The sequence below is a fragment of the Gallus gallus genome, chromosome 2 (genome assembly GCF_016699485.2).
Source record: "Gallus gallus isolate bGalGal1 chromosome 2, bGalGal1.mat.broiler.GRCg7b, whole genome shotgun sequence".
Taxonomy (NCBI): Eukaryota; Metazoa; Chordata; class Aves; order Galliformes; family Phasianidae; genus Gallus; species Gallus gallus.
This window is the reverse complement of record NC_052533.1, coordinates 85,245,958-85,266,899: the sequence shown is the minus strand read 5'-3', so window position 1 is coordinate 85,266,899 and position 20,942 is coordinate 85,245,958. Positions and strand designations below refer to the sequence as shown.

The following is a 20,942-nucleotide window of genomic DNA, read 5'->3' as shown; positions in this document are numbered from 1 at the left end:
AATTTAGAACAAGTGCAGGTGGGACATCACCTATGGCTTCAATCCAGCCAAGAGCAGCAGCCCTTCCACACAGACCCAACTGCAGCATAACTGGCGCTGTGCCCCTTTGAATGGGCTCTGCTTAGCACCGCCCACCCTCCGCACAGCCAATGGCAGTTCGCCGCACTCCCCGGGTGACCGGAAGTGGCGGCGCTCCGCGGTGGAAGCGCTTCCGGCTTTACCAGCGCGCAGGCGCGGAGTGGGTGCTGTGCTTCCGGGCCGGCGCGATCGTTGTTGCCGCCGCCGAGCCGCAGGCCTACTGCCTACCGCCGCCATGAACCGCTTCTTCGGCAAGGCGAAGCCCAAGGCCCCCCCTCCCAGCCTTACCGACTGCATTGGGACGGTGAGTCCGCGGCCCCGGGTGGGGCGGTGTGCGGGCGGGGGGTCACGCGGGCTGAGACCGGTGGGAAGCGCTGGGGAACGCAGTCGGGCGCTTGGCGGTGTCAGCTGGGATGTGCCGAGCCGGGGCTGCCCCTGCACCACGGTCAGCTTCCACTGTTAGCAGAGTGTGCTTAGGTGGGTGTCCGGAATGCCGGTACCCACTTGACGTACTGTCATTAACGACTACGTTTGTCGTGTTGGCAATATAAGCTGAAGGCTGAGAATTCTGTCTCTCTCGTAGCAACCAACTTGGTATTGGTCTGCGGTTTTTCAGGGCTGATTTTGCCACTTGCAAGTTAACGTGTGTTTTGTAACGTTGACAGAACTCATATAACAAAAGCAGCCCGATTTAGGTATGCCAGCAGGCTGTATTCCCCCTGGAGCTTGTACAGTCCCAGTGGATTGTTGGGTCCCATACAGTCACAATTGAAGCAGCTTCTTTGATAGACCGTACCAGGAATTCAGGGTTTTTCTCCCAAAACGATGATCAGTACCACGACTCAATAGGAACTTCAAGCTGCTGTGGCCTTTTTTTTTTTAGCTGCCTGTATTTATTGCATTCTCTGTAAATGTAGATGTATGAGGCACCAGCTTAACTGAGGAGCGGAGTTTCAGGTTTGTTGTACATCTGTAGTGACTTGGCTACCAACCACAGAATCATAAAATTGTTTGGGTTGGAGGGGAGTGTTTTTTGAGGTGTGAAATCAAGAGCCTGGATTGGTCAAGCACGGTGTTTGGTAAGAGGAAGTCTGTAAGCCAAGTCAGAGTGTCATTTCTCAGCTCCAACTTTGTTTTTACCTGTTCTGACTGTGTCTGCTTCTGTGCTTGGAACTAAAATTTAAGGCTGGGGGTGTTCAAGGCCGGGTTGGATGGGGCTCTGGGCAGCCTGAGCTGGTGGGCCGTGCCCACAGCAGGGGGTTGGAACGAGATGACCTTTAAGGTCCCTTCCAACCTGAGTTGTTCTGTGATTCTTTGGCTGTTTTGTGTATTAGTCAGCGTGGGCAGAAACGTATTTCCTGTTTCAAGTTTGTGAATGAATTTGTCTTTTTCATTTATGTGAAGTGAACCATCTGTTTGGTAAAATGCTTGCTCTGTTTTCAGCCTTTTCATATTGTTTAAGAATATAGAAAGTAAAGTATAGCTCCTACTAAAGGACAAGGGAGATCAAATGCCAGAATAATAATAATAATTTTTAAAAAAATTACTATTGAAATGTATGGTATGAGATATTTGGGGGGGGAAAAAACCAACAAACTATTTCTTTAGCATGTTAAATTCAACAGTTTGGAGACTTGCTGTTGTTTCTGTATCATTGTTGACCTTAGATATGTTTCACTGCATCTTTTGAAAGAGTGGAATCGCCTTGTAAAGTCTCTTAGCCCGTCCCTTAATGGCAACCTTTAAAAAAAAATAAAAAGAATAAGAAAAAAGGAAGATAGACAACTGTTAACCTGTGATTATGTCTACCTTTGGGATGTTCTTTCCTTTGCATAGTAAAATAGTATGACTGACCCCAGAAAAGACAGCATTCAGTACAGCTTTTTTTTCCTCAGTGATAAGACAGGTGTCACATTAAGGCACCTAATCAGTTGAAGGGTTCTGAATTCAAGGAGCTGATTACCTGGCTACTCTGAAAACAATTTACTGAAATCCAGGAAGCACTTCTCCCTACTTTTCTGTGGCGTGTGGCTACTGCCGGATTCTTCAGCTGGCTGTGCAGTGCCCTCCTGCCTCCCCTCTTACTCTCCGTGGGTACTTTTCTGCTCCCCCATTTCTGCTTGCTCTCTTGCTGTGCTTCTAGTGCTTGCCTCATCACTGCACCCAATGGCAGATTTTATTGTCCTCGCTGGCTTAGCAGTCATATGACTCAAAGCTGTCATGAGGCTGGTAGGAGGGATACAGTTCCTGCTGTGGCATTGGTATTCTTTTTACTTCATTGGAAAATACACTCTAGATTAATTTTTCTTTCAAAGAAGTAAGCAGGAAACATGACCTAAACCAATAGGCTCGTAGCCGTGGCAGCAACATTAATGTTCAGACATGTATGTAATGTATATATTTCTGTGTTGAAGTAAGCTGTTGTTTTGCTTAATAGGCATTTGAGATACCACATTTGCTTTTTTGTTTAAATCGGGTGCCCTGCTGTTTCCCTTTTTTTGGACAGAAGCTGAAGAACCAGCACGCCGTACCTAATGTTACACAAGCAGGGATACCGTGTGTGCATGGTACTCGGTTTATTTTTAGAAGCTTACTTCCTGTGTAGAGCGTGTAATTTTCATGTAGATGATGGATCAGAGAGCCTGCCTCCATTTCCTGCTTGCACTGGCTCTGAGAATCGCTATAGCCTCTTATCTCTGTGGCTCATTTGCCCCCGTGCAGGAGGCTGCGTGTGCTCCAACATGTGCTTAGCTGATTAAGATCTTGAGGAGGTGCTAGACTTTCAATCTACAAGATTTTAATAATCACAGATGGCTTGTTTTCTTGCTAATGAGTAAAGTGCTTGGTATAAAAGAATCTTAATACAAATCTTTCCATGCCAGATGTGCCCGGGTAGTTGAATCTCTCGTGTGTGGAATATTCCTATCGAATGTCCTGCTCAGAATGCCTCTGGCAAATGTATGCTGCTGCCATAGAACAGAGGCGTAAAAGGATCATCAAAACACCAAAATGAATATCTGAATAATTGCACGTTTAACCACACGGATAACAAGACAGAAATTTTCACCGATTGCTCTCAGCTTACGATTGGAATGTGATTATATTCATCCCTCTTAGGAGGCTTCTTGGGTGACAGTCCACACTGAAGGAGGCCACGTTTTTGTGATGCTGTGTGTGCTGTTAATAGCATCTGTAGCCATGCTTGGTTATGTAGAATCATCTTTAATCCTCTTATGCAGTAGGCTGAAAATATTTCCATAAAGACAGATACGTCACATGCGTTGCACTGGGACTTCTGGGGCTGGAGGGCTCTTATGGAGTCATGCAGCTGCCCTCAGGATTTGGAGCGAAGCGGAGGAAGAGTCTAGAGTACTGCCATGGACCTGCTGTTCCCTGCCTTCCTTTGCAGGGAGGAAGGCCACCAACAGGCCACCAACCTCCACATTTAATGCTAGACCAGGCTGCACAGGGCCCCATCCAACCTGGCCTTGAACACCTGCAGGGACGGGGCATCCACAACCTCTCTGGGCAGCCTATGCCAGCAAGTTCTAGCAACGTTTTGAGCTTGTTAAATGTAACCAGTAATCCAAGTATCAAAGAAGAGCTATCTTCTGAAGGGTTAATGTTCTCAGCTCACCAAAGGTAAACTTCTAGCCTTCCTGAACATGTCCCTGTCCGTTTTGTGTTCCCTTCTTACCTACCAGCATGGTGCACCTAGGTTTTTCTGTTTCACTTTAGTCCCTGGCACTGCACGTTATCAGAAATGCCCTAACAGAGATCGTGATTTGATAGGGTATGCAAGGGAGCATCTCAAAATGGTGACAATGCGTTATAAGGGCAGAGCTTGCTGAAACCTTAGAGTATTTCTTGTCCTCTTTGTAGAAGGTGTTTGTAGAGAATGTGAAAGCAGAAACTTTAACCTGCTCACAAAACCCTGAGTGAAAAAAACAACTTTTTTTGGTGGCATATTCAGACTAAGGCTGTTCTTTCCTGTATGGTACCTGAATAAAATACTAATAAATGCTTTGTGTGCTTGTTTTTCGTGTCATGTATTAAAGGTGGATAGCAGAGCTGAGTCGATTGACAAGAAGATTGCCAGGCTTGATGCTGAACTAGTGAAATATAAGGATCAAATGAAGAAGATGAGAGAGGGGCCTGCAAAGGTAACAAGCTTCTGTGGGATTTAAGCAGGAGAGGATGTGACTCGTGTGGCTTGTCATGTAATGGAGTGATTTAGCGAGTTCTTCAGGTTGTTAGAAATGCATCTTGTCTTACTGATGTAAGAAAGGATGTAAGAACGTGCAGGATTATCTTTATTTGGAATCATCTCTTAGGCACATGTCTTTGAATGATGTTGTAATTGGTTTTTAATTTTTCCAAAGTGAATTGTAATTCGCCCATCAGAAGTAAGTCCCTTGCCTCCCTTCTTCCTTCTGTTAACTGAATCAAGTCTAGTAGAGGCTGTTCTGCACACCTGCCAAAAGAAAAAGATCTGTGCAATTCAGAAAGGGTGTCGGAAAGCCTAGTTGTGAAAGGGATGAACAGGTATACAATATCTAATGGTAAATGTATCAAATGTTTATTTAGTTATAAGCATATCCAGCATAAATGGTATTGATAAAGTACTATTTTGCAGTATTATTGGATGCCAACTGTTAAGATATGTTGATGAAAAATGGCTCTGTTATTTAAGTCTGACTTTATATTCTACTTATGGAAAAAAAAAAATCCAAAGCCTGAAATTAGGAAAGTATTTTCTGTTAGAAGCACCACATACAGGCCTGTTTTGTTGCTCATTAATGCGGGGTGTGCTCTAAATGTCACTACTGTTAAACTGTGCATTAGTCACTGGGGACTCTCAGGAAATTTAAATGGAATATATTAGGCTTAAGCAGTATAATGCGAGGTAAAGTAAAATGCTTTGCCTAATATATGGATATTCTGTCTTTCAGAATACAGTGAAACAGAAAGCACTGAGAGTGTTAAAGCAGAAACGAATGTAAGTTTAAACCTTTTTCATTTGGCATCACTAAAGGCTGTTTTGTTGAAGGAGAGCGGCATACTTCCATTTTTCTTTTCAATACTCTTGCTTCTGAGAATTCTCAAAAGAGAAATGCTGAGCAAGCTAGTCCGCCCTTCGAAACCATATTACAGATTTTCTGTCAGCATAGTTGTGCCTAATTTGTATGTTAGTATATAAATTTGGACTGGGATAAGCTGACCTACATCTGCTAGTCACTAAAGACATGCTTGACTTGTGAACTTTCTTTCCAAAAGAGATGAAGCCTATTTTTATATCACTGATTACTGTAAACCATGTACTTTCTGATCTTGCTTTGGTTTACTGAAAATGTACCTGATCTTGTGTGGACACCGTTTAGGTTTTGAGCCAATGTAGCACATGCAATTGTATCTATGCAAAAAAACAAGGATGAGTGTAGAAGGCAATCCTGTGGTCCAGCCTCGATTAGTATACTGTCTTGGAGGGGTACTTCACTGGAATATACTATGGCCCTGAACAAGTCTTTATGTTTAACCTGGCGTGCTTTACATTCTTGACTGGATAGCACTTCAGCTTTGAGAAGAGCTATTACTTTATTTAAAATGTATATATTTTTTTTCTTTTGGAGGGTTAGATGTAAATTTCCTTTTTCCACCCTATTCCCACCTCTCCTCTCTGCCCCAGCAAAACTCCAGCGCAGAGCCTTTGTGGATTGGATGACCTGCATGCATCTCTTCCATTAGTAAGCGATGGTGTTCATCTCCATCTTACACTGATTCAGACTTTCACGATAACCTCACCAATACCATCGATTAAAACAGAAGCTTAATTCAGAAGTAGCTTTATCAACTCTTTCAGGTTCTCTGTGTGTGTGTGGCAATAAATAGTGGTGTTTCAACACTGTTATTTGCATCATTTTTAACAGGTATGAACAACAGCGGGATAATCTAGCGCAGCAGTCTTTTAATATGGAGCAAGCTAATTACACCATTCAGGCGCTGAAGGATACAAAAACAACGGTACCAGTATCTTAGTCTCATGTTTATTTGATTTTGTGTATTGCTACATCGGATACAAGCATATTATTTGACTCTATTCTAGGTTGATGCAATGAAACTGGGGGTGAAAGAAATGAAGAAAGCTTACAAGCAAGTCAAAATTGATCAAATTGAGGTAAGCTTACTGTAGTTAAATTATTAAAGAATAGAAATGGTGCACTGAAATAATGAGTGAATTATATAACTTAAAGGTAAGCTGACTGTTTTGGCTTACATGACTTTGCCTTTTTTTTTTTTTTTTTAATATTTATTTTTCATTGGACTACCATCTCAATTCCTTCCTTATTTCTCTGGTACTGCAATTGTTGTTCTTCTACTGATTGTTGTTTCCATGCTGGGTTCACCTGTAATCCCTTCCCTTCCCTTCCCTTCCCTTCCCTTCCCTTCCCTTCCCTTCCCTTCCCTTCCCTTCCCTTCCCTTCCCTTCCCTTCCCTTCCCTTCCCTTCCCTTCCCTTCCCTTCCCTTCCCTTCCCTTCCCTTCCCTTCCCTTCCCTTCCCTTCCCTTCCCTTCCCTTCCCTTCCCTTCCCTTCCCTTCCCTTCCCTTCCCTTCCCTTCCCTTCCCTTCCCTTCCCTTCCCTTCCCTTCCCTTCCCTTCCCTTCCCTTCCCTTCCCTTCCCTTCCCTTCCCTTCCCTTCCCTTCCCTTCCCTTCCCTTCCCTTCCCTTCCCTTCCCTTCCCTTCCCTTCCCTTCCCTTCCCTTCCCTTCCCTTCCCTTCCCTTCCCTTCCCTTCCCTTCCCTTCCCTTCCCTTCCCTTCCCTTCCCTTCCCTTCCCTTCCCTTCCCTTCCCTTCCCTTCCCTTCCCTTCCCTTCCCTTCCCTTCCCTTCCCTTCCCTTCCCTTCCCTTCCCTTCCCTTCCCTTCCCTTCCCTTCCCCTCCAGCATAAATATCGATGATACTTCCTGCAATAGCTTCTTTGGCCTCCTTTTCTCTCCCTACATTTGCTGCTCTTACATGCAGATTAGTCCTTTGCTCCCCCTACCTCATACTAGGACCAGGCTTAAAAAATAAACACTTTCAAATGATCTGTGTGACCTGGCCCTGTCTTTAGAAAAATGCAGCTTAAAAAGATAAGAGCTTTAAATATGATTTCAAGTATTCTGTACTTAAACTCTTATCAAATGCCAGTGTTTAATTCCTCTACACTCCCTTTCCTATGCTGGTTTTATTTATAGTCTACATTGTAAACCTTTAGTCAAGTATTGCCTCCTTACTTGTACCTAAGTACAGTGCCATAGGTATGCTAATATATCTCCTCGATTTTGCTGTGGCACAGCTTAGGCTAGTCCTAAGATCTACTGTTTCCTGCTTTTCAAGATAAGTCTGGGCCCTGGGTAATTTATTAGAAGCTTTCAGTTCACCCTGAAGAATATTAATTGTCATACTTTGTGTGGCTGAATTGCCATTAAAACAACAAAACAAGGTTTTGCAGAGATGTTGCAGAGTTCCTCTTTCTGCCTGATACATTATTAACTATAATTTTAACAATATTCAAGACCACACTGTAGTACTGAATGTGTGCCTCTTGACTTCTATTAATGCTGCTTCAAAAACGGACTTATGCAGTAAAAACAATTGTTTTGTATGCTAGAATTATTAAACAATTAATTAAGCTCCAACTGATTTAACTAAAACCATTGCATGTGGGCTGTTGAAATTGTGTGTTGCTCCAGGACATACAAGATCAGTTGGAGGATATGATGGAAGAAGCCAATGAAGTCCAGGAAGCACTGAGTCGTAGCTATGGAACACCAGAGATTGATGAAGACGATTTGGAAGCAGGTGAGGATGGTGGAGGGGGAAGTGAAATTTTAATTTCACTAGCCAAATACTGAAAATTCTTTAGAAAATAGAACCACAAAAAACTCCAACATAAAAGCTGCATTTCCTGTAAGTGCAGTGATAAATAGACAGACCTGAAAGGGGGTACTGATGGGATGCTACAGTGAAAAACGGAATGTTACCTTTGAGTGTGAGCATGTCTTTGTCCATTCCTGATTAGTGGCCAAATATGGGACATCAGCATAAGTGTAAGCATTCAGCATGAATCGTGTTTCTCTTTAAGAACAATTTTTCCTTTTTGCAAAAGGATTTCCTTGCCTCATTTTTCAACCAAAGTAATTGAATTTCAGAACTGGATGCGTTGGGTGATGAGCTTTTAGCTGATGAAGACAATTCCTACTTAGATGAAGCCGCTTCTGCTCCAGCAATTCCAGAGGGCACTCCTGTTGACACAAAAAACAAAGTGAGTCCTTTCCTCCTTGGAAGCCAATTACTTTATTTGTTGTTGTTAATGGGAATTATGTGGGTTGCTTGATTTTGACTCTTTAATATTTTGAACAAAAACGATACTTAATGTCTTGTGTGCTTTGAATGTTACATATATACATTATACTTCAAAGAGCTAAAGCATCATTTTATAACTGCTATCTGATAGCACTGCAGGTAAAACTTAAGTGTACCATTACAGCTTTTAGTGTAATTATTTTTAAAAATAGAAGAAAATATTTTGTCTATTTGTTTTGGGGCTTTACTGTAGCTTACTATTGAGAATGCTTTTATTTTGATTCCAGTGATGTCACCATGACAATTAGAGATATATTGCTTTATGAAAAATATAAACTCTTGCAATACATTACGACGTGTGGAGATCTCATTGAGATTTCTTTCTTTCATACAGGATGGTGTATTGGTGGATGAATTTGGATTGCCAAAGATTCCTGCAACATAAATGTTTCAAAAGCACAATGTATATAATGAACTCCACTTTACAAATCAAGACTTTGTTTTTTGGTAAATCCTGGAGAACTTGTCCTTCCAGTGCAACCTTAATATCACTACATCCTAGAATGCAATATGGCTGGTGATGGTCTTTCTTTGAAGAAAGTTGTTCTACTACTGACTTTTCTATTAATGGAAAAACGTGGCACAGTTTCCTTCAGTGGAAACAGTCAGTCTAAAAGTTTTTGATTTCTTGTGTCTTATGGACAAAATAATATGTAAAGAATAGTGGTGGCTGTTTATAGTGGAGGTTTGCTTTGATTTTTGTATTGTTTCTCTTTCTTGAAACTAAGATTGTACGTTGCTGCTTTTTCTCTGTAAAATATCTTCCTTATTACTATACTTATTTGATAAAAAGATTCGAAAGCATTTTTAAACTACTTCAGTTTGGAGACTTTTAGGCTATTGTACTTGTAACCTTGAAAGCTGTGTCAAATAGGGTTGTCATTAACTTCATGTATTGAACTCAGACATAAAATCACTTAGCTTAGCTGAGTCTTTTGTGTGGTATTTGTGGTAATGGTCTCAGCCTGCCCCCCGTTCTCATTGCTGCATGCTGCTTGAGCACAGCCCTGCCACTGCAAAAGCACCCAGAGCTGCCTTTAGCAAGGCTGCGCTCACACCAGGCTTGATTTTGCTGTGTTTCTCCTCCTGACGGGAGTTTCTTGGCAATTAATTGTGGTCAGATTTTTGGGTGGTCCCGTGTGGAGTCCATTCCAACTCAGGATATTTTATCGTTCTTTGAACTAGTCTCCTAGCAATAAATAATCAAATGAAAACTTTTTTTGCTCATTACTTCACCAGTTGTAAGCATGAGACTGCTGTAATACTGCAGATGAGTTCTCACACCATGAGCTAGACCTTAATTTGATGGGAAAAGCTAATTTGTAAAGCCACGCTTGGATGTGCAAACGTCTGCACAGAGCGAGCCCTGGCCAACAACAGGTGCTTTTTACAGAGCAGCGTGGAGCTGCAGTCAGAAGCCGAGAGTGCCGCATTCCTGCGAGCAGGTCGCAGCAACACAGCTCTCCCACGACGCACAGCCCTGCACCACCAGGCAATATGGCGGAGTGCCGGCCCCGCCTCCTCTCTGCGCACTCTCGGAAGTGACGTCACTCGCCAGCCAGACGGTCTCGAGAGGGCGGGGTCTTGGGCGGAAGTGACGCAATAGCGGTGCGCCTGGGCAGGTGCCCGCCGACGGTTACTCTGTGGCGGTGCGAGATGGCGGTTCCTGGAGCCCCCGTTTCTGTCACCGTCACGTACAGTAAGAGTCGTCCGGGGTTGGTGGGTGTGGGGTGGGTGTGTCGTGCTTCTGCCATTAGCAGCCGCCCGGCGGGATGGGATGGGGGCGGCCCCGAGCGGCTGCGGGCTGTGGTGGGGAGTTCAGAGGCCTGCAGGAGGGAGGGAATGGCCGAGTGCTACTGCGGCTCGCTGCCGGTGGCACGGCTGCCCTTGCCAGAGGGCGCGGAACGAGGATCGCTTCTAGTAGCAGCCTTCGTTGAAATGGTACTTGTCAGTGCTGAAGTCGGTGCCGTATACTAAAAGCATTGCTACCTTGTGGACGCTCATAGAATCATAGAATGGCTTGGGTTGGAAGGGACCACAAAGATCATCAAGTTTTAACCCGCCTGCCACAGGCAGGGCTGCCAACCTCCAGATCTGGTACTAGACCAGGCTGCCCAGGGCTCCATCCATCCTGGTCTTCAGTACCTCCAGGGACGGAGCATCCACAGCCTCTCAGGGAAGCCTGTGCCAGCACCTCACCACTCTCTCTGTAAAGAACTTCCCCATGACGTCCAATCTAAACCTTCCCATCCTGTTTGCTGAATGAATGTATGTATTTGGGGTTAGGGAGACAACGATATTGCCAAGAAAAAGGTGGGAGAATATTTTTATCTTTCCAGTTGTTATCTGGTTATTAGTTAGTTATTAATATTAGCTAATAGAAGGCACCCTTCATCTGCAACTTCAGCTTCTGGCAGTTTTTGTATTAAAGTTGTGAGTGAGCATAGGGAGAGGTGGAGATAATGAGTAAAAAAGAGAACAGCAACACACAACCCTTTGTACTGCTTTATTGGGTAGAAGATACTGTATTGACGCTTAAAGGTTTTGGAAATGAGCCTTAGTTCTTTTAAGTTGGTATCATCTTTTACTGATAAGCTGCGGTAACCATTTCTAACCCATGTTGATTTCATTCTTCTGTGGATCAGTGGTAGAGTTTCTGTTGCAGTCTGCCCAAAGCGGTGTTCATGGTTTGTTGTTCAAAGTGTTTCCATTTCTAGGTGAACTTCAGCTGTCCTCTTTCTCATTTCTTTGTTTTATTTTCCCTCAAATGCTGATAGTCACAGCCTTTACACAAGGGAGCTGTATGTTTCACAGCAACCTTTTGAAATGCAACAAGATCGGGACTGAAATGTTCTGCTTATTGATGTTGGCTTTTTTTGTTCATTTGTTTTTCCTCCAAACAAACAGGGAAGAAGGTCTGTTTATGGAAAGCATTTCGGAGAGAGATTCTCTACTGTGATTTTTGAGCTTAAAACCATTTTGGAATTTAAAAATACTGTTAGAGGCGTTTGCAAGTTTTTATTGCCCCAGCATAGCTTTATATGTGACCCTTGGCAGGCGGAAACATTTTAAAATCAGTATTTTTAGTGCTCTTCTTTGCAGAATATTAATGCACTTCAATTTTTTGGCATAAGAACAGTTTTCTTTCTGGTGTTTGTTCAGGAGCATTCTCTTGTAAACTGAAAAAATATCAGTCTTAATTTCCCTTGCAGCCAACGGTGGCAGATTCCTGTGGGTGCTTTCAAATTGACTGACCTTGAAGGTGTGGGAGCAGAGGGTTTATGGAAAGTTTCTGTTGTGATGCAGAGATTAGTAGGCATCTTCCTTTTTCCTTTTTCCTTTCCTAGAACTTCCTGCTATTTGTGTGCAAGTAATTTTAAGGAGTCTGATTAGGATATGCCACGGGTGAGAGGTGACATATAGGATGAGATTTGGCAAGGTGGCTAAGGCTGCATAGCAGTGGTATTACAGGCAGAATAATGTCTGGACTGTGAGAATTCTTTCAGATGGAGAGGAGGCAGTGTGGGCATTGCTTGCCTTTTGTAAAGGCTAGGGAGCAAAGGAAGTGATAAATCATCTCTGGTTCCCCAAGACTTACAACATCAGAAGTTGCCTATAAGTAGGACATTAAAGAGACCAGGAAGGCTTTTGTGCTTTAACTTGTGGGATGTCTAGACCACGTGCAGTGTTTAAAACTAGGTGGGAAATGGTATGGAGAAGGAACATTGTGCCAGTAGAATATTTCCAATTCAATTCTTCAGGTTATTAGAAAGCATGAGAAAAATTTCAGCTGAGGTAAGTCACTTTAAGAGGAAGGAGTTGCAATAGAGTAGCAGTAGTTACGGCACTGAGAGACGTGGCTTAGTGATGGCAGTCGGTGGGTCAGGTTGATGGTTGGACTTGATGGTCTCGAAGATCTTTTCCAACCCAGGTGATCCTATGAAGAATCCTTCTAAGAATACTTTCATTTAAGATTTAGACTGCGTGTAGGAACCACCGATTTGAGAACTTTCTACATTAATGGAAATAAATATTAGAAACTGTTTTCCTGTGATATTTTCTAGATAATAAGTATCGCTTATTTTACCTATTTTATTTATTTATTCTATTAGGTAATGAAAAACACAATATTCAGGTTGCTTCTCAACAGGAAGATGGTGAGCCTACGCTGCAAGACATGGCTGTGCTTATAGAACAAGTCACTGGTGTTCCAGTTTCTTTTCAGAAACTTATATACAAAGGTAACTTATAAATCTGTTGGTTTCTGTAAGAGGCAGTAGCTTTCATCTTAGTCACTTGCAGGCGTCCGTGTTTTGAATGTCTTTAAAAAGATGTTTGTATAGCACTGACTACAATTAGTAATGTTTTGACTGTTTTTTCCCCCTCCCTTCCTTTCCATTTAGGGAAATCTCTGAAAGAATTGGAACAGCCATTGTCAGCACTTGGTGTTAAAAATGGTTGCAAAGTCATGTTGATTGGGAAAAGGGTTAGTGTGACTTTCAGAATTGCTTTTTTTTTTTTTCCATATGTTATCCTAATGTCTCAATGGTCAATGGTTCAGCCCCTGAACAGATAGTGCTTACAGCATAAAGGTAATCTTGTTTACCGACTCACAAAGCTGAGTCCAGTCTCGCGTTGTACTGCGAATAACGCTGCAGCTTGTAGATTTCTGAAACTGTATTATGGGCAGACTTCTGCCTAATTCGATCCTTGTTACTGCTCGTGAACCTCCCATGCACTCATGACCTTTTTTGCCCGTTTCATTTTTCTAATGGGGAAAAAAAAACCCACCCCGTTGCTACTGAGTCTGCTGGGTTGTTTCCAGTGAAAAGATCTGTGAGTAGCTTTGCCGAGTAGAATATGAGGTGATATCACCTGATCTGTAAGTTACTTCTATTTACAAGATGCTGAAAAATCTACAACAGAGAAATTGCTTGTGCTTTTCATCTTCCCTTCAAATTTGTGCCATTGAATGTGTATATATACATTGCCACATTTACTGCATTTGTTATTAAGTTTTGGGAGAGGCTTATATGATAGGTGCTAAATTATGGAAAGGATAGCCACAGTGCAGTGCATATTTTAAGTCAACAAAAGCTTTTGTGTCTCCTATCACCACTGTTGCTGCTCTTTAGCTGCATAGTCATTCTATTTGTTCCATAGTTGTGAATATTATACTTTTGAATACACAGAATAGTCCAGAAGAAGAAGCTGAATTAAAGAAGTTAAAAGATCTGGAGAAGTCAGTGGAGCAAATAGCTAATAAGTTAGAGGAAGTTAATAAAGAGTTCACAAGTATCCAGAAGGTATGCCAGCTTTGTGTCCTTTTCTGTCTTTGCAAAATTGTTTTACAGGTATATATTTAAAAAAATAAATCGATAACAACAACAGCAAAAACCCCAATAAACTGAAGCTTGCTTAAGTTTTTGAGTAGTCAGTAATAGGCTGCTCCTCTTAGCTGTCCGTGGAGAAAATAGATAGTAATTTTTTTTACTGAATTTCAAATGTCGTTTTTGAGTTTCTGAAATGGAGAGAGATATGGCACTGTTTGCAAAAAGGTAAATATTGAATAGATGTTATTTGTAGGTCTAGAAAAAGAGAAGATTTCTTTTATAGTTCAAAGGAAAATGCCTGTTGCTTTGAGTTTTGTTGAACCTAAAAGGAAATATTGCAGATTTTACTGGTTGATTTTACACACTGATGGAATACAGATTGAGATGGGAGTCCCTTTTATACTTGAAACTACAATAAAAGATGTTTTTTGCTTTGTTACACCGACAGATTTTTCCAAGCTGAGCGTTCTGTAAGGTGTGGAACGATTTTCTTTACTTCCCCCTTTTTCTTTATCAGGGATTTTTAGCAAAGGATCTCCAAGCAGAAGCTCTAAAACAGCTGGACAAGAGGATAAAAGGAACTGCAGAGCAGTTCATGAAGATCCTGGAACAGGTTGATGCCATTGTAAGTAAATAGTCACAGAAAAGAACCAAAACCAGACAGAATTTTAAGAGTACATCTTTCTTGTAAATTCTTTGATATTTTAAAATACGAACAAATTCAGTTTGGCTTTCAAAAAGAGTTAATTGGCTTGCAAATTCTTTTCTTTCTTAACCAGCTCTTGCTCCTGTATGTGTCCATAAGACTTCTTGGCAACGTCTGTTTATAAATGGTGGCCTTAATTCTTACGTATACATCTCCGTTCTACAGAAAACCTTCATTTGGGGCAGCAGTCTGTTGAGACGACATGAAATGGGTATCTTTTACTCCAGTTCTACCCTTTTAGCTTATCTTGGCAAACTTTACTAGTAAACTTTATGATAATGGTGTGATTATCTATCTGCTCATACTCTATGTAGTACTGGGCAAGGGACTTCCAGGTTTAGTACAAGATTTTAGAAGTCTTATAACCATCTTGAGGGAATAATGGAGTCCCTGTGCCTCAGTTTTGTCTCTTGTAGAAGCAGAGAAGCCAGAGCTAAAACTAAAGACTGCTGTCTTTTCATGTAGTTACTTATTACTTCCAGTGAAGAGTTAATAAGAGCCTATGGCGTTGATAAGCCTCACATTTTTAAAGCAAGAAATAAAGTGAGAGTTTTCACACCAGTGGATGAAGCTATGTTATATTTACCGAACTCCATATTTGTTTAATATACAAAGAAGGCTGTGGGTTTTTTTTTGTTGTTGTTGTTTGGTTTGTCGTGGAAGCTTCTGAGAAATTGAAAAGATGTACTCAGTTAAGAAATGCCAGAAGTAGTTGGGTTGTTGTACAGTATTGGAGTGGGAGTAAAATATGGTGTCACTGCCAAAAGTGTGAAAGCATAGTCTTGAAGTAGCTCAGTCTTGAAGCTTTTGGGTACAGCAGCTGCAACTTACATGTTTTAACATTTGTTTAAAATAGCTGCTGCTTCTACAGCAAGAGGGGTGGAGGGATCCTGTAAACATCTAAGAGACTGGGCCTTTCCATAAGCCACAGATCTTTGAAGGTTTTTATTGTTATTATTCAAGAGGAACACTAGTTCAGTCTTGTTGAGCACTTGATTTGTCTCTTTGCATCACCAGAAATGCAAAGAGAAACCAGAAATATTTTAGCAACTGGAGGATTTGGTCAAGGAGTAAAAGTGAAATCACACTGCTTATTACAGATCTCAGGGGAACACAGAAAATGCTTGACTTGATCACAGTTTTTAAAAAAACTGAGAAGCTTCATGAATAAAAGCTTTCGTGAGATGAGTAGGAAAGGGTGAAATGACAGACATGACACTACATACTTCTTATGATCCTCCTCTCATTGACAGGAAGTCTGCCACCAATACTGTGGTCTGAGAGATTACTTTGTTATCATGATGACTTTTGCTTTAATGACAGACGTGGAATCCAGAGCGTTGCAGAGAAACAGTGCTCACACAAGTGAAAAAAACCTTCTGTTCTGAAATGCAAGACACTCATAGTTATGTTCTGGTGGCTCATGCTCCTTGAGGATTATTTGAGTTATAATTCCTCTGTAAGCCTTACCTGAATAACCATCCTGTTCTGATGAAGCTTTTTGCAGTCTCCTTGTCCCTCCTAATACTCAATCGACGTTTCAAGGATGGAAAGAAGGAAACACTCCAAAGCTAATAGAATTGTGCTGCTAACATGCAGTTTGCTGGCTTCTCTGAAGTTCTGTCGCTTACACTTGGGGTGATGAGAATTTATTACTAAATCTTTGAATATATTTGGATAAATAAACACGGGATAAGCTTTTCATAATAGTAATTCTTAAATCTTGTTGTATGAATCGTAAGCCTGAAATCAAAGCTTCGGGGGAGATTTCTTCTAAAGCATAAGAAGCATAAAAATACTGTCGTCTCTTCAGTGAAAGTAGAGCTACCTACTTGTTACCATTTGTGTGTTCACAATTAAAACAAGCTGCCATTTAATGGTTTGTTTTAAAGAAGCCGCTGTTTACAACGAAAATTCTCTTACATAGAGGGTCGGGAAAAATCCTCATTTACAACTGATGAGCATTGGTGATGTGTGGTAGCTATTGTAATATCCCTGTCGGATGGGATCAAGGGAGTATGCATCAACTATGCTCTTTATGCTAAATGTTTCTTGTGATTGTTTTATCATCATAAAAGTGAACTGTGCTGTTGAAAACGAACAGAAAATAGGATTTTTTGTGTGTGGATATAGGGTGTCATTTCTAAGACCTCTTGTGATACCTCATATAACCTTGTAATATTTCTTTAGAGTTTGTTTTCCTGTGTGAAAGCTCTAAATACTCCAAAGACCTTCAGTATTGTTTATGAACTAGAACTAGTGTCTGAAGAGTGGTCACCCACAGCATTAAACTCACTTTTCAAATGTTTTGACATGTCTCTGGGGCATTCAGTGTCTGAAGGAAAACACGTTACAGAATCTTTTCACAATGTCCTGCTTATTGGGAGGAGACGTGCAGATGGAATGCGCTGCAGTGAGCAAAGTCTTACTATAGTACACAGTGCTAGAAAATACAGTTTGTAAAGAGCAGCGTAGCTTCTGAAATGAACAATATGAAAGCATTGTGCCACAAGTGAAAAGGAATTCTTATTTTAGACCATTGTAACCATTGTTGAAAATGTAATAACAACTTCTGAAACCATTTCATGCTGTAACTGCAAAGGATATAAGAAGACACAGCGTATATGAAGGAAGGATTGTAGACAGGACAGGCTCCTGTAGGAGAATTTCCGTTTTGAATGACACATTCCTGGAGTTAACCTGGTTAACTTACTTACAAATGTGCTTCTTCCCCACAGAATAAGAGCGTTATGTTTCTAAGAATGTTCACACAAGTTTGATAAGAGTAATCTGCATGGGTGTTCTGCCTGTTAGAGAAAAAAAAACAAACACCACCACCATAAACCTGAGCACTTTTTGCACCAACACTCCAATTTAATAAAACAGCTTAACAAAATGACCAAGCATGTAATGACCGCTGAGCTGACGTTACATGAGCATACCGGGTGGAAGGAGTGTGGAAAGTGATGCAGTTTGAATTCAATTAAAAGCTGTCAGCACGTAACGCTTCACATCTGTTACCTTCCATGAATAAATGGCAGAGAATATCAGACGTGCAGTTAAGCAGACTGGCAATGCCTGTGTTACTGATGACATGTTATAATTCTAGCAAGTGAGTGAGTGAATGTGTTTGTAAGAAATTAATCCGTTTTAATAGTCTGCAAACAAAAATGAACTTGATGCTCAGCAGGAGTTAACACATGCCAGAGTAGACAGAAGCAGTGTATGTAACCTATTGCTTTATGTTACCTGAAGGTGTGGTAGATTTGCTAGCTCAGCTGTTTACAGTCAGCATGCCGTATCCCTCGTTTTTTGAATTCATGATTTTTAAGTCCTCGTGTAATTATCTTCGCTGTGCAGGCATGAGGTTTTCAAGATGCCTGTTGAGAGGATTCAGATCTTTAACACATCCAGTCTTTGCTGTGTGTCTAGTATGTCAGCTTCAGCATTAAGCTACATCAGCTTGTTTATTTTATTGCAGAATCTGCCAGAGAACTTCAATGACTGCAGACTAAAAAAGAAGGGATTGGTGAAAAGGGTTCAGGTGAGTTTTCTTTTTTTTATCCCCTTATCCTTTACTACTGCTGGACACTTCTGTACCAGTGAAGATGGGGGTTCATGTTGACTTGGAGTCTTGAGAAATAGACTCATCCTTGATTTCATGACAACTTGTTTTAGCTTCGACTGAGTGTGACTGTCCCTCCCAACTGTGGCTACAAAAGTGTGTGTTTTAGGAGGGAGTTTAAAAGTCCATCTGAAGCTTTGTGATTCTTATTGTTGCTTATGAACTTTGATTTAACTCAAATAGTTGAGTGGTTGGACTAGTGAGGCTGCCTTATCAAGTCCTGTGTTTCTGTTACATTCTGAGTAAATGAAATTATTAAAAGTAATTAATGAAAACTGAACTACAAGGTGGTCACTGCACTGGCATCTTCATATTTATGAGGGAGACTTTAGTCTCTGTTCTTAAGCATTCTGTCGTTACTGTAATTACATCCTCTGTAACACTTGTTGGTTTTTTTTTGTTTATTTTCAGGCTTTTCTTGCCCAGTGTGATACAGTTGAAGGAAATATTGGACAAGAAATGGACAAGCTGCAGTCAAAGAATTTGGCACTGGCAGAATGAGGCATTACCCTTCATAATTAGGAAACATAATTGCTCTGTGAGCAAGAAAAAAGTTTGCTCTTTGTTTTGGAGCACATATTCAGCTTTTTTGTTTTTTAAAACCCAGTCTTTTAGACTGGTAGTAGTCAATTATTTCTTGCTGGTTGTCTTGTTTGCCACTTGGTTAGGCCTACTGTTTTGAAAAGAAAATCCTTCCTGAAGAGTCGCAGAAATATTCTTTGTGGTGAATTATGTATCTTATGGACAATTGTTTGGTTAACTACGTAACAGAGTTTGCAATGATGGGCAATATTTTCTGATATGTTTTTGAATTTATTTACAACTTAAATGAGAGAAGGTCTATAACCATACAAGTGCCATATGTTGCAATTTTAGGACTTCAACTTGATTGAAAAAAAAACAACCTGACAATATCTGGGAAAGTTCAACATTGTAGTAGACAGTTCAGAGCAATAAGAAAAACCCTACACATTTATATTACTTAATGTTTGTATGCATTTATAAATATAAGGAAGCTTGACTATAAGGGAGTCGTACCTATTTTAGCCTTAAATTGTCATAATAAATGGAATGTACTGTAACATGTATGGTACTGAATTTCTGAATGGTGCTTTAAGTTGTTAATGAGCTTCTTGATACAAGTGTACATGTTTATTTACATGGAATTCTGATGTACTGTGGTTTTTATAGCTTACTTTGACTGTTTTTTTCTCGTGAGTTATGGTAGGGATTGAAATGAGATCACTTATGCTGCTCATGCACAAAGGGGGCAGTTAAAACAAGGTATAACTAAGGAGCTGTTTTGAAAGGTTCTTTATTCTGGTTTCACTGAACTCCTCGTGCTATATTTATTGGAAAGATTGCAGTGATTATTCTGTTATGGTAATTAGTAAATTTTTATAGAACGTTACAAAGTAGCAGAGATTTATTTTAACAGTGCTATGTGAGAATCAGTCATAACCTCAGTCACATTCTGATATGTGCTATGCGTAGCCTTCTCTGTTAGGTTAAAACATACAAAAACCATAAGCATTTGCTAGAGATGGCACATTTCAGTGGGGGCAGCCAACTTTGCTTGCTGTTGTCAGACAGAGCCCATAGCTGATATAACTATAGTGGGAGTTGGTTCTTCACTGGTGCTTCTGATAGGTGTGGCAGTGGCTGGTGAATACTGACTGCATTGAGCCCGTTTCTGTTAAAAAGAAAACCAAAAAACAAACAACAAACCCATTGAGCTCATGAGCAAAAAACTAAGCTTTATAACTTATTAAAAGCTTAAGTGTTTCTTTGGTGTTTGTGATTGGAGGAACATTTTGGTGAAAAATGCCACTGAATGAATGGATAACCATGTGTTAAAAAAGGTCACTCGTATTCTAAAACTGCCTTTTGGCCATACTAAGATTGGAGTTGCTGTATTCTTGCTGTTAACCAGTTTCTTCACGGTTGTATTTTTTTGCATTTAAAACTCTGTTCTTACCATTTGTGGGAGATTTTAAGGTCTAAATTCCTTGCAAGCTTTACTATCTTGATTTAGGGAATGGTATGTTTGGTGAGTGTGTATTTTTTTCCTAGGCCTGCTATTCTGGTCATGGGTTACAGGGAAGTTGGTGCTTCTGGGCCAGATTCAGCAGACTCTTAAACCACCAGCATCATTGTTGCTTACATCAGAGGATGCAAAGTTACCCACTTTGTTGTGATGGAAAGGATCCTCACCTTCTCAATTGTGTGCTCTAATGCATTGAACTTTTACAGAAAAGCATTCTTGTCTGCCCATGAAGAGAAATGGGAGCTGTGGGCATGGCTAGCAATCTGTCTTCTGCTACTGCTTGATATTTTTCTCTCAGGTAACAACATAGCATCACCTTTTCAGTCTTTCCATCAATGGAAAAGGCTACTGGCTTCAGCTATTTGCCATCTCTCCCACTTAGAAGTTGCTGTTTTTAGAGATGTGCATGGGGGTGTCCTTAATACATCTCAAAGCCAGATGGGTTAACTGGAAGGTTTTACATCTTCTTTTGATAATATGGTACTTGGAGGGAAAGAGGGATTGACCTCTCCCACCAGCACCTCTGGCTTCAGCAAAGGGTATGTCCTGAGCTGAAGACCCTCTGGCAGCTCTTCGTAGCAGCATGTTTGGTTCCTAAGACAAATGTGTAAGTGTGTGAAGGCAAACTCATGCAGTATAAAATTGTTTTGACTACCAGGTATAAAAAATTAGTTGATTTCTTATGGAAAGTGGATGGTTGCATTTCGAGTTACCTATGTGATACCAGTTTTGCTGCTGAATCAGCACC

At 40.9% G+C, this 20,942-nt stretch overlaps 2 protein-coding genes across 3 annotated transcripts; both read left to right on the top strand.

Moving 5' to 3' along the window:
• The first annotated feature begins 229 nt into the window (after positions 1–229).
• On the top strand, positions 230–9,408 carry CHMP5 (charged multivesicular body protein 5). Its single transcript, NM_001277399.2, has 8 exons — positions 230–382; positions 4,137–4,241; positions 5,031–5,077; positions 6,006–6,099; positions 6,182–6,253; positions 7,811–7,919; positions 8,270–8,382; positions 8,818–9,408. The coding sequence occupies exons 1-8, from the start codon at positions 314–316 to the stop codon at positions 8,866–8,868; spliced, it is 660 nt and encodes a 219-aa protein (NP_001264328.1). The 5' UTR covers positions 230–313; the 3' UTR covers positions 8,869–9,408.
• Positions 9,409–10,079: 671 nt separating this feature from the next.
• BAG1 (BCL2 associated athanogene 1) lies at positions 10,080–19,313 on the top strand. 2 transcript variants are annotated; one of them, NM_001109692.2, is made up of 7 exons: positions 10,080–10,182; positions 12,596–12,724; positions 12,887–12,969; positions 13,676–13,789; positions 14,334–14,441; positions 18,004–18,066; positions 18,559–19,313. In NM_001109692.2, exons 1-7 carry the CDS (start codon positions 10,140–10,142, stop codon positions 18,646–18,648), a joined length of 630 nt encoding a protein of 209 aa, NP_001103162.1. In that variant the 5' UTR covers positions 10,080–10,139; the 3' UTR covers positions 18,649–19,313. The 2 variants fall into 2 exon arrangements, with proteins under 2 accessions (NP_001103162.1, XP_015137814.1); XM_015282328.4 differs by lacking the exon at positions 13,676–13,789.
• The last annotated feature ends 1,629 nt before the right edge of the window (positions 19,314–20,942 follow it).